At 42.8% G+C, this 13,298-nt stretch overlaps 1 protein-coding gene across 1 annotated transcript in view; it reads left to right on the top strand.

The window, feature by feature from the left end:
- LRP8 (LDL receptor related protein 8) overlaps positions 1 to 13,298 on the top strand; it is a 181,257-nt gene that overhangs the window by 150,770 nt on the left and 17,189 nt on the right. Inside the window, exons 4-10 of the mRNA XM_018563976.1 lie at positions 467 to 835; positions 3,571 to 3,693; positions 5,062 to 5,187; positions 6,580 to 6,699; positions 11,225 to 11,350; positions 11,913 to 12,084; positions 12,620 to 12,847. Coding sequence (XP_018419478.1) covers positions 467 to 835; positions 3,571 to 3,693; positions 5,062 to 5,187; positions 6,580 to 6,699; positions 11,225 to 11,350; positions 11,913 to 12,084; positions 12,620 to 12,847 — 1,264 coding nt within the window. The remainder of the gene's footprint in view (positions 1 to 466; positions 836 to 3,570; positions 3,694 to 5,061; positions 5,188 to 6,579; positions 6,700 to 11,224; positions 11,351 to 11,912; positions 12,085 to 12,619; positions 12,848 to 13,298) is intronic.

Raw genomic sequence — 13,298 nt, 5'->3', positions numbered from 1 at the left:
TTTTATGTTTTACTAAAAATATGGGTAAGAATAAATGTTTTATAACATAACGTAGGGAAACTTTTTTTTTTTTACATTTATGGTACTTTTATCATTATATAGTAAAACAAAAAAAAAATAACCCCCCCGTGTGGTCACAAAAGAAAGCTCTATCTGTCCCCAAAAATTTTTAACATAAATTGCAAGGCTATAGTCCGGTCATGCTGACTGGTGAAATTTTTGACTGACTGGTGAGACACCGTAAAATTTTTCAAGCCCTGTATATATATATATATATATATATATATAATTAGAAACAAAGTATAACCTGTTTATCTTTATAAATATTGAACGGGTCGATCATTCCCTGGAATTAGGTGTTCATATATGAATAATGAATGTGAGCTTTTCTATGGTTTGTCAGGTTTAGAGTGTACTAAGTTTTGTAAATAACCAGCACTTCATGATCTCTGCGCTCTCTTTGCAGGCTGCCCCCGCGGTGAATTTCAGTGCAGTAATAAGTTGTGTATTGCTACCAGCTTTGTGTGTGACGGTGTGGATAACTGCGGTGACAACAGCGATGAAGGAGATTGCTCGGTGATCACGTGTAAAGCAGCACAGTTCCGCTGCGGCAAAGGGATCTGCATTCCTGAGAAATGGCTGTGTGATGGACAGGCCGACTGTGCAGATCAGTCAGACGAATCTGAGGATCGCTGCGGCCTGAAAAGTCAGCCTCAGGCAGTGACACTGTGCGGGGAGCAAGAGTTTCGCTGTGGCAACGGCAAATGTATCCACCTGAACTGGAGATGTGATGGAGATGAGGACTGCAAGGACAAATCTGATGAGAAAGATTGCCGTAAGTACAGTGTGTAGTCCTAGAAACAGAAACAAAAAAACTATTATTGGTTAAAGGGGCCCCAAAAAATTAAAGAAGAACTCCAGACCAACAGGAAAATACACAGTGGAAAAACATATATGTGAAGTTTTACTCGCAAGGGATTCTAATTCTGCTGAGCCTGTGTTGTGATTTACACACCTATTCCCCTGAGTGTAGCCTGGCAGGAAACGCCACTATTTCCTATCAATACAAACATAACAAAACCAATCAACTATTTATATATTTTGACTAGGGATGCACTGATACCAGTATTGGTGCCGATGCAGAGTATTTGGGCGAGTACTCGTACACGCCCAAATGCTTCGATACCGGAACTTCTGGTCAGAGGAAATTTGCGGCCTAGGGGAACATGGAGCCAGCTTCCCGTGCGATCAGGAAGATGGGCAGCGAGTAATGACCCGCATCCCGGCTTCCTGATTGGCCGGTTAGCTGGCTCGATGCTGATTGGCCGGGAAACAGGCTTCCCAGGCAATCACAATCAAGTCAGCCAAACAACATGGAGCCGGCCTTCCAGGCAATCGGGAAGCAGGGTGACATGTCGTTACCCGCCGCCTGGCTTCCTGATTGCCCGGGAAGCTGGCTCCATGCCAGCAGAAGCACAAGTAATACTCGATACTGTAAAACTGTTATCAGTGCATCCCTAATTTTAACTTTGTACTTGGAGTTTCCGCTTTATTCCTCATTGGGATTTTTTTAATTTAGCAGAATTGAGTCAGCCAAAAAGAGATGCTGATTGCGCAATGCAGGAAAAAACATCCTCATGAATTCTATTATCAATTTGTTGTTTTTGTATTCTATTATTGGATGGAAAAAAGAATGCAGTACAGTAATTCGTAGCTACCGGTGTGTGCCGTAGGTTATAGTGCATCAGATTTGTGCACAGTGCAGTAATATCGGAACTATTCAGCGATAAAAGGAAGGAACTGTGAGGCCTAAACGTATCATCAATGCATAATGTAACATGAGCATACTGGAAGCCATATTGTTCTTCCTATTCTAGAAGTATCAAGGTGAACTTAAGTTCATGCTTTGGAAAAAACAAGAGCGTCTAACATCAGCCATTCTCAGACCCTCCCAGCATTCCCAGGTTGTAAATTTTGGGGAGTCTAGTTATACCAGACAGCAACAAGATAAGACTGACAATGGTGCCATCTGTAAGATTAATTAAGATGCCATGTCTCAGGCTTGACAAAGAACTATTCAACATGATTTATTTTTTTCTATCCTCTTTTAAACATATGAAAAAGGGTTCACATTGAAAATTACCTGTTACATTGTATTATTATTTGATAGGATTATTATAACCAATATTGTCAATTGTATTATTGTTGCAGGAGATATCTAAATAAAAAAAAATAATAATATAGTGTAATGTAAATGGGTAAGCTGTATTAGTCCAGTAGAGAAGATGTATAAAAAAACAAAAACAAAACGGAGTATTGTAGTATGCGATGATACCTTTCTTATTGGACTAACAAAATATATAAAAGCGTACGCAGTAAGCTGATCCCAGAAGAGGAACGGACACAGAATGGCGCAGTACAATGCAAAAAACCCCGCTGCAAACTTTGCCAACATATATGTGAAGAGTACAGCGAGTCACAACAACAAAATGTACAACATTAAGGGATAATACTCATGTACATCTGCTAACGTGGTTTATATGATACAGTGTTCAGCATGTGACAAAGGCTGTTACATTGGGGAAACTGGCCTTAAAGGAGAATAGCTTAGGGTAACGGGAGGACGCTAGTTTGCGTCCTCCCGTTACCCTAAGGAGAACTATGGGGAAAAACACTGACCCCATAGTTCTCCTTTAAGCTGCATCTCAGGATGAACCTACACAAGAGCTCGATCAAGAAACACAAAGAAAATGTATATTGCACCCCAGTAGGACATCACTCTTCAAGTTAGCGCGTACATAGAATGCATTTTTATTTTTTTATTGCAGCAAATGTTCTGACAGTAACCTATCACAAGCAGTCAGCTTTTAGTTTACTGCAGTTGGATCGGTAAAAGAACCATTCTAATTGGTTGATATGGCTTTGTACATAACTCATGACATACATTTTTTTTTAATCTTTCTATTCTAATTTTAGAAAAAGCCATCATGTACATCAGCGTTCACTAAATGATGGACCGAGGTCCGGATGTGGACCGAATAGCGCTTTAGGCTGGACTGCAATCGCTGGCCTGTGCTGGGTTATGGCTGGCAGTGGAATTACTGGCCTCCAAGGTTTGTGTTCCACTGCCAGCCATAACCCAGCGCAATCCTGCCGCATCTGATTTGAATGAACACATGCGCGTAAAGCATGCATGTTTTTGTTAGGCTTGTAACAAATAAATAAATAGTGCGATGTGCTGTGATTGGCATATCAGCACTGTGTTTGGAAGCACACACCAGCAGCTTTGCATTGTGCTGCAGCTACTGGTGTGAATGCAATCTACATGGCAAACCGCGGTACAGACATGGACTGAGTGACCATTCTGTCTGGACTGTGCCTCATCCTACTAGCTGAGTGCTTACACACCTGCTGTAAAGCAAAAAAAAAAAACCAAAAACATAATTACTGTTGTATGAATTTTTAGAGCTGTAAAATGTTTTTCTTGGCATTGGGTAGCAGATCTGGCAATGCGCCCAGGATTTCCCTTTTATTGTAGGTGAATAATGTTTACATGTATGATTGTTGCAGCTGTGGTGACCTGTCGTCCAGATGAATTCCAGTGTGGGGATGGTGCCTGTGTCCACGGCATGTATCAGTGTAATGGAGTCAGAGACTGCATTGATGGAAGCGATGAGACCGGATGCAGAACTGGTGAGCCCCTCTTATTAAACTAAACAGAATGCAGACTAGAGTATTTTATTTAAAGAGATGTAGAAGTATTTTTCTTAAAGGAGATCTATAAGTTGAGTGCTTTTCACTCACCTCATAGTTCTAGCCGAGCTGTGACAATTAAACTGTCACAGGTCAGCTCAGTAGATCGGGAGGTGAGCGAACATATAGCGGCGCTCGCTCACTTCTCGATCCTGTCACAGCTCTCTGCCGTGACAGGGGAGGGGCTGGATTCCCCCCTCCCCGCTCCGATCCGCCAGCGCTGACTGGCGGATCGGACGGGGGAGGGGGCGGGTACAGCTGGTTCTGCCTCTAGATAGGCAGAGCCAGCTGTCACTCATGCAGCTGGGCGGATCCAGACATAATTGTCGGGATCCGCTTCAGCTGCGGCGTCTCAGTATACCGCGAGCAGTAGCTCCGCGGTATACTGTGGCATCTAAGTATACCGCGAGCTGTATACTGAGCTTAGGGTGACAGGAGGACGCTAGTTTGTGTCCTCCCGTTACCCTAAGGAGAACTATGGGGAAAAGCCTTAACCCCATAGTTCTCCTTTTTAAATCGATGCTTGGCAAAAACAAAAAAAAATTAGTGAGCAGCTCCATCAATTTCTAAACAGTCAGAGCTGAACATTGGAAGAGCAACCTATAAGGGAAAAAATGTCATTAAGATACTTACCTTTCCTCCTGCTTCTGCCCTTGGTGCCTAGGCAAGGGTGACATCATCCTTCTTCTGGCAAGAACCCAGGTAATGTTGAGGAGCCTGAATCTCACAATAACATGCTCCTGCACTGTGTTACAGCTCATGAGATTTGTGCTACGCAGCATTCTGCAGGATGTTGATGGCAGCAGAATAATGTGCAATATGGAAGGTGGGGGTAAGGTCAATCTATGACTATTTTTCCTTATAGTTTTTTTCTATTTGACCATTATAGCATTGGAGAAAAGTTAATAAGTAGACCTTTCGTATAATGCATTATCTCCTTTAAACTGTTATTATTATTACAGGTATTTATATAGCGCTGACAATTTACGCAACGCCTTATGTAGTGCACATTCATATCAGTCCCTGCCGTCACAGAGCTTACAATCTCACATGCACACAGGGCCGATTTAAACAGGAGCCAATATACTTACCAGCATGTCTTTAGAGTGTGGGAGGAAAACTGAGGAAACTGACACAAGCACAGGGGGAAGATGCAAACTCCTTGCAGATAGTGTTCGAACCAGGATTTGAACCGGGGACCCCCAGTGCTGCAAGGCAGCAGTGCTAACCACTAATCCTTTTTGCTTATGTGACTGTTTTTCCAGTACTGGATTCTTTCTGAAAACTCCTGTGTTGTATGTATTACAGCGGAAGCTCCATGTGACACAGAAGGAACCTTTCAGTGTAAGAGCGGAGAATGCATCGACGCCCGTAAAGTGTGCGATTCTCGGCAAGACTGCAGGGACTGGTCTGATGAGCCTCTAAATGAATGTGGTAAGTAAAGCACCCAGTCGTATGGTGACGAGGGAGCATGGAAACCGCTTCCCGGCTAATCGGGAAACAGAGGGGTTATTGCATGCCACCCGGCTTCCGTATTGGGACTTCCGGTATCAGCGAGTACCGAAGAAAAATATTGGTACTCTATACCGAAAACCGGTATCGGTGCTTCCCTAGTGTCCTTGTCAGATGCTTGTCAGCCAGCTCCATGCTCCCTCGTCAAACAGGAAGCCGAGCACCCTGTAATGACTCACCGCCTGGCTTCCTGATTGGCCGGGAAGCTGGCCAATCAGGAAGCCAGGCGGCGAGTCATCTGTTTTGCTGAGCTGGCCACAAAATACAGATGAAGACTGAGTCTATTCCGTAAGGAAGAAAAGCGAAAGGCTTACCAAACCGCCGTGGTGCATTTTGCGCTCTTTGCCCTGTAATGCAGAAGTGCCAAGACAGATTGATCGCTGTGTTGTGCTTCATCTAATAACCTCCTGATTATTTTCCTTACCTCTTCACCGTGATCTTTGTGTATTTCACTATGGTGTACGATGCTGCAATATTAATACCGTTATAATATTATTACTAATAATAATAGGGCATTAGTCAAGTGTGTTCTGCACTCCAGGCAAATGTTTAAAAAAAAAACTAAACCAGTTATGTATTCATTGCAAAAATCATTAAATGGTTTTTAAACTAGAACTTGCCTTTTGGATCTTTAAAAATCTTCAGCGCAGCAGAGCTTAAACGAGCATTACTTTAAGGCAATCAGGGCTTAACTGCCTTAACTGCTTACAGGGAACATGCTTACAGGAGGGAAGAGTAGAGGGATAATCCTATTAATGCTTAAAAACTGTGGAACCAGCACATGATGATCTTCCAAAGAAATTCAAACTTTATTCCACATGCATCTATACAAAGCACAACCGCTGACGCGTTTCTGCCTTACTCGGCCTTAGACAGAGCTATGACTGAATTTCTTTGGAAGATCATCGTGTGCTGGTTTCACAGTTTTTATGAGCCTATTACTACGAAAGAGAGTCATCCGTGCACCGAATGTGGATTGCGGGGACGCATGATAGGGGTGAGCTGTGCGCTTCATGTTTTCAATCTTATTAATGAGCTGCTACTCCTTCACTGGCCAATCACCAGGCTGGAGGACGAGGGGTTAAGAAGAAAGCAGAACCTAAGCAGCATTTTTTTTCCTTCATCACATATCAGGTGGGTAATGATCAATGCTGTGGGTGTATCATTGTTGCGGTGGAAGAGGCAGGGATTTGGGGGGTGTGCGGAATATGAATTTCTAGATATTGGGCAGAGGTAGGGCAAATATTGCATGCCTCTAACTGAGATCCTATTTTTACTATACTTACTATACTTTAAACTTTTTCCTACTTCTAGGTATCAACGAATGCTTGATTTACAACGGAGGATGTTCGCACATCTGCAAAGACTTGAAGGTGGGGCACGAATGTGAGTGTCCAACAGGCTACAAACTGATCGACAAGAAGACTTGCGGAGGTAAGGGAAAAACTCTTGCAGCTTCCTCAGCACCTCAGTGGTCACAGCTTGACTCTTCCTTATCGTACAGAAACACTGGCTTATTCACTAGAATACTGCATTGATCAGTAATAATCTGCAATGTCCAGTAACCCAGATCATCAATTCAAGTCCAATGAAAAGGAATCCTGTTTAATTGCTGTAAGTTGCAGCATTTTATGCATTGACTTCCTGAATAAGCCTTATTAGGTGTTGCTTATAAATTTTAAATCAAGCAAAGAATTTTAAGCAGACTTAGGCAGTAAAATGCAGTTTAATTAACTTTGATTTTCTTTTTAAACACTGGGCCCATTGTTTAAAATATAGATAGCTCATTTTTTTTAACCCATACTGGAAAATGTCAAATTGGATCTTAAATTGGACCTTGCAGTGCAAAGTCCACTTATAATGCCCTGGCCCCCTCCCTCTGTAACAATTACTTGCAGAAAGTAGGAACAAAATGTACTTTTAAAGAAAAAAGTTTGATTTTTGCCTTACCATCGTTTTCTGCCCATGGAGCCCAGGCGAGGGTGGCGTCATGCTCCATCTGGGAAATGCAGAGCAGCCCCTATCTTGTGAGAAGACTTTGTTGCAGTGGATTAGAATGTCTTCTGGCGAGCTTTGGTCCGTTCTGCTTTCCCCAGGAATCTTCCTGGGAGGGTGGTGATGTCATGCTGAGCGATGCGAAAGACGGGGCAAGGTAGGTATGCATCTATTTTTTTTTTCTTTACATATACATTTTGCACTTACTTTCTGCAGTTGATTTCCAAAGGGGGAAGGACGTTATAAGTGGACCTTGCCTATATAGCACTGCAAGGTCCTCTTTAAGGCCCGGTTCACACCTGGGCGTTTTGTAGCGCGTTCCTACACTCTGCAAAACGCTCAAACACCGAAATCCCATTATTTCCTATGGGCATGGTTCACACCTGGGCGTATTACAGGCCGTATGAACGCGCTACAAAACGTCCTACGCCCAAAGAAGTACAGGAGCTTCTTTGGGTCATTTTTGTTGCACGTTTCCATTGGGATACAGTCAAGTAGCCCTCGGAAACGCGCGTTTGTGACACGTTTTTTTTACCGCGAATCGTGCGACACGAAATGCGCGACAAACGCGCCTAGGTGTGAACCCAGCCTAAAGTCAAATTGAACCTTCAGTTTTAATCGGCTAAATACACTCTAGGTGCGTCAGCAAAGCTCATGCTCCCCATTGATTAGAGAGCTCTGACTCAGCAGTGGTGTTGTCAGACCTCTACAGAGAGACCACTGATGCCACACAAAGCAAGGGTCCTTCTCTGCAGCAGGAGGCAGGCTTTTATACTCAGGTTGTGGCTGTTTTAGAAAGAAAATGAACCATAAGACACTGAACACCATTTATTTTAGTGCACCTGAAATGTATTTAGCCGCTTTAAACAGAAGGTGTCGTTGGGCTTTACGTTCCAATCTGACATTTTCTAAGTACAGGTTATAAAATGAGAAGCACTTTATTGGTTGCTATAGGCCAAGTGCTTTTATTATTTTTACTAATGGACCAGTTGTTTAAAAATAACATTAAAGTTAATTACATTTTCTGGTGGCAAATTACAGTTTTATGTCTTTTCACTTTGTCTCTTATTTCCAATACATTTCATATGCAATGACTAATGATAAAAAGTGTAGATCAGAGAAACCCAGCCTTCTAATAGCCTAGAGAGATATTATAATAATGTACGTTAGGTATAGCAGATGCCCATTGTATATTGTATATTTACCGGAGGCACTTGTATTCAGTCAGTCAGTACAGCAATACCTCTTGTATGCAAGCACTAAATGAAAACCGTCTCCTCGTGGTTAACCAGTTAAAAGAATATTCCACCTTTTGGACCTTGTATCATGCTACAATCATATTTAGGGTGCAACCTGAAGCATGGCCACATAAGCCAGCCCCCCTCCATCAAACACAGGATCGTAGATCTCAAAGTGTGACAACATCACCGCTGTAGTTCATTGATTACCTTCTCCAGCCCCATAACTGAAGGTCTGTACTCAAGTACGGACCTGAGGTTAGGAAAAAAAAGTCTGTAGGAGCCTGTGCATTGCATCCATGATCCACTGATCGCAATGCTTTGCAGGCTCCAGTCCAAAAAAAATTATAAACGCACATTTTCCTTGTATTAATCTGTGTGCATTAATTTTTTTTAAAGTTGGACTATGACTATAACCTCCATTAAACTTAGGAAGCCTCCAAGAAGATGTGATCTATAATTCACACAGCCGGGTAAAACAAATTCCAGTTAAGTTAAGTGTTGTGTAAAAAGAATTCTAGCTCCATATTTACACAGGGTTTTAGATTCTATACAATGTCATCATTCAAGCTGCTGGTGTTTGTGTTATCTGAAGCAGCTGGTAGGATTGTTCTGGAATAGCTAGCAGAACATTTGCTTTTTGGATTTAAAAAAAAAACGTTTTCCTTTTTAAAGGAGAACTAAAGCCACACCTTTTTTTTTTCTTTTGCTTTAGTCCTTTTTTGGGTCAAATGAGTATATTTCAGGGGTGTGGAATTCCTATCGCCAGATGCCCGGGACATGCAGTTACGGGCGCCGGGCGAGTAGTTTTTTTGTACATTTAGCCCTACAGAGCTGAATGTACAGCGGGGAGCCGCCGCTCGTTTTTATACAAGGGCTCTGATCAGATCACTTGTATGAAACGAGCAGCAATCTTGTCGGTATTGGCGAGTACCGAAATCAAAATATTGGTACTTGTACTCGATACCGAAAAGATTGTATTGGTGCATTCCTAGTTTTGATTAAAACTATTTATTTTTTCAAGGATTTTTCTTAGCAATTCTAGTTATATTATACTAGGAATCTACAGACAGCTCGTTTTGTAGAATAACTTGTAATGTGCAATTAGGGAATAGATTAAGGGACAGGTTTTTATGAAATGCATTAACATACAATGTACCTCCCAAGCCCTGTGATCTGATCTTAGGACAGAATATGCACATTTAGTTTATGAGATCTGCCAACACATTAGAAACAGTCTGGGCCCCCACCCACTATAAAATGACCTGCACAGGGTATGTGCAAAATGTACTAGTAAAGAAAAAAAAGTTTGATTTTTGCCTTATTCATGTCTTCCTCCAATGGTCCCTAGATGAGGGTGATGCCCTACTCTTTCTGGTGAGATCCTTGGAAATGCAGAGCAGCCCTTATCTCATGATAAGACTTTCTTGCAAAGGACTGGAGTGTCTTTTCATGAACATTGGCCTGCTCTGCATTCCCCAGGAATCTTCCTGGAAGGGTGGTGATGTCATGCTGACCGATCCGGAAGACAGGGGTAAGGTAGGTAGGTCTAGATTTTTTTCCCCCCCTTTACATATACATTTTGCACTGACTTTCTGAAGTTGATTTTTAAAGGGGGGCACATATTTGTCTTTCCTTCACTCCACTGCCACCTAATTCAGCCATTGGGAACAAATAAAAAGAGCCATGTGACGTATCTCCTTTTTTTCATATGACTACACTGATGATTGGCACTGCCACATGGGGTGGGGATTGAGTCCTCAGTCCTGTGTAAGCTCTAAAGGTTGTCATACACTGTGTAAATTTTGGCAGGTTCTTGAGTAACTGGCTGAAATATGCACAGTGGTTGCCACTGTCAACACCCTTTCGGCCGCCATCCCTCGATAAGCTGATCAAAGGAACAGGTCAGAAAATCTTCATATGAACTGAGCCAGCAGCCAATGAGCTGCCTCTCTCATTTAGAAAGTCAATACTCTGTAATGAAAAGTTTACCTTAGTCCCTGATCAAATGTAATGTATTTCAACTTTTGTTTTAATTTAGAACTAAAGCCCAAACTGGCTTTTGTTTTATATAGAATAAGGGAGGATTATAACCTCTGTCAGCTTTTTTGCCATCTGTGTCCCAAAAGGAAAATGTCCCATTGGGGAGGAGATTTCTTCACTTCCTGTCCAATAACCTCAACAGGAAGTGAGGGAAATCCCTGGTGGTCAGCAAGGTTACTTGAACTAATGTCCTCCTTTGGAAGATTTCCCATCTATTCCGGTTCTGGTGACAACCCAAAATATGGCATTTTCTTTCCCTTTCAGTGATCATGTTCACCAGGACAAATACAGAGGGTGAACCTCCCTAATGGAGAACACATAAAATCCTGACAGCTTCTGATCCCGCTTCACTCTATCAACCCTGTTTTGGTTTCAGTTGCTCTTTGTGTTTCCTCCCATACCTTCAGTTCTGAATTACTGTTTGTTTTACATGTTTATACGTAAATTAAATGTTATGAACAGCGGGGTTATACAGAAGAGATTATCACTGATCACCAATAAGGAACATGCCGCAAATCTCCATAACTAAAAACAACCAATCAGAAATAATTGGTATTCGGTCTTCCTGCTATGAACTCATTAAAGGTGAAATGATGGCCTTTCATTCTGTCTTGTTAAAATCACTCTGGGATGGTAATCTGGAGTTATTGCTCTGTACCTGAAACATTTTCTCTGATTTTTAGATATTGATGAGTGTGAAAACCCCGATGCCTGCAGTCAGATCTGTGTGAACTACAAGGGAGACTATAAGTGTGAATGTTATGAAGGGTACCAGATGGACGGCGTGTCTAAAATCTGCAAAGCTGCTGGTGAGTCTGCTAGGTACCAAGACAATTACTTTTTACGCACATGTACAGGAGAGAACCTATAATGTAGAGTAGGCCGGTGACCGCTCTCCTTAATGTCCTCTCATAACTGTAAATGGGCCTGGGAGAAGATGTGCCAATAAGATCATATAACGTATCATCTGTCTGTCAGATGTGCCAGCAGTGTTATATACCTGAACAAGTCTGGCCCTGATTATCCAATGAGTTAAAAGAGAACTATGGCCAAACCTTTTTTTTTTTTAGAGAGGATAGTACTTCCTGAAGAATCACAATAATATGTGCAAAACAATTAAAGGCACTTGTTATATCACATCCACAGGCTATAAATTAAAGCAATTTCCATGTTTTGTTCAGCCATGAAATTGTATAATTTACCAAGCTGTGTAAACATAATATCTCATTTCATATAACTTGACTAGTTTCCTGTGGAGTGGGATTCTACAGCCTCGTAAATCATAATAATATATTACAAATCTAAGTTTCCTGCCTGTCATTTTTCTGACACTGTAGCCAGTCGATGACCATGTTTTCTTGTTCTCCGCAGGGCAGAGTCCATACCTTATATTCACTAACCGCCATGAACTACGCCAGATTGACCTTGTCCGCAGAGATTACTCCCGCCTGGCCTCACAGCTAAAAAATGTGGTATCCTTGGATGTAGAGGTCATAGGCAAAAAGATTTATTGGTGTGACCTCTTTCACCGGAAGATTTACAGGTAAGAACTGATGGGAACTGTGACTTCAAACTATAGAGGGGAGTCAATGTCAGAAGATTGTATTACTTCACTGATTAGTAGAACAGAAGAGACAAATGTCCACCGTTAGAATTTGAATAGACAGCTTGGGCCTGGAGATGGAAGGATCAGATAAAGCTGGACATCTGTGGATTTTTTTCCGGCTGCGAACCACAGCAGGGAAGAAAGGATCGGTATACACTGGGTTCCCTGCTGTGAGGAACATTTGTCCTAATAAAATCCAACACATCAGTCATAGGGAGGTGAAACTTAATCCATCTGATACAGTACATATTATAAGCTATGTGTCTGTATAATATGGTAGGTTTAGGTTCTATCCAATCATTTACAGACCGACAAAATGCTTATTTGGGTCCTGCTTGTGAAAGCCATGCGGTAAGTTGTCTGTGGTTCCACTTTAACTACAGGGCAGGTCCACCAAATCTGCATATATTAGCAAAACTCCCTGCATCTACAGGAGCAAACTGATGGATAAACAATGATTTATGTATTACAGTGCCCCCCTGGAGCGAGCTGCAGACCCCTTGGAGCATGTTGTGCTGATTAATAGTCACCTCCACTCTCCGGAGGGCCTAGCAGTGGACTGGATTCACAAGAACATTTATTGGACCGACTCCGGCAACAAGACAATCTCTGTGGCAACCACAGATGGCTGCAAACGGAAAACCCTGTTCGACCAGAGCCTGCAAGACCCCAGAGCTATTGCTGTTGACCCCACATCAGGGTAAGTGGAAATTGGAGGTTGACACAATGTAAAAACTAGGGATGCACTCAGTGGCGTAACAATCGCCATAGCGACCCATGCAGCCGCTATGGGGCCCGGAGCACAGGGGGGCCCGGCCAGATGCCATGCGGGCCGTCTGGACTGCTGTGGCATCTTATGCTGGTGGCTTTCACTGGCGGCTGTGAGAAGAATGCGCTGCTGTTCAGATCACTGAAGATCAGATCAGCTGCTGCGGAGTTAATGAGAGCCAGCAGTGGCGGTGGAGCAGGCTGCACCCGGCAGTGGAGGAGGAGGTGGGTCCCGGTGACGGAGAAGGAGGCGGGGCCCATCAGCGATAGTGCAGGAAGAGGAGGTGGACAGGTAAGGAGCGTGACCAGCCCACCTGAGGGTGACCCTGCAGAGCCCACCATAGAGAGTCTATGGTGGGCTCTGCAGGGTCACCCTCAGGGGA

This window comes from Nanorana parkeri, unplaced genomic scaffold (assembly GCF_000935625.1).
Source record: "Nanorana parkeri isolate BGI_ZX_2015 unplaced genomic scaffold, ASM93562v1 scaffold715, whole genome shotgun sequence".
NCBI classification, from domain to species: domain Eukaryota; kingdom Metazoa; phylum Chordata; class Amphibia; order Anura; family Dicroglossidae; genus Nanorana; species Nanorana parkeri.
The sequence above is the reverse complement of the archived record's forward strand: the minus strand, read 5'-3'. Positions and strand labels throughout refer to the sequence as shown.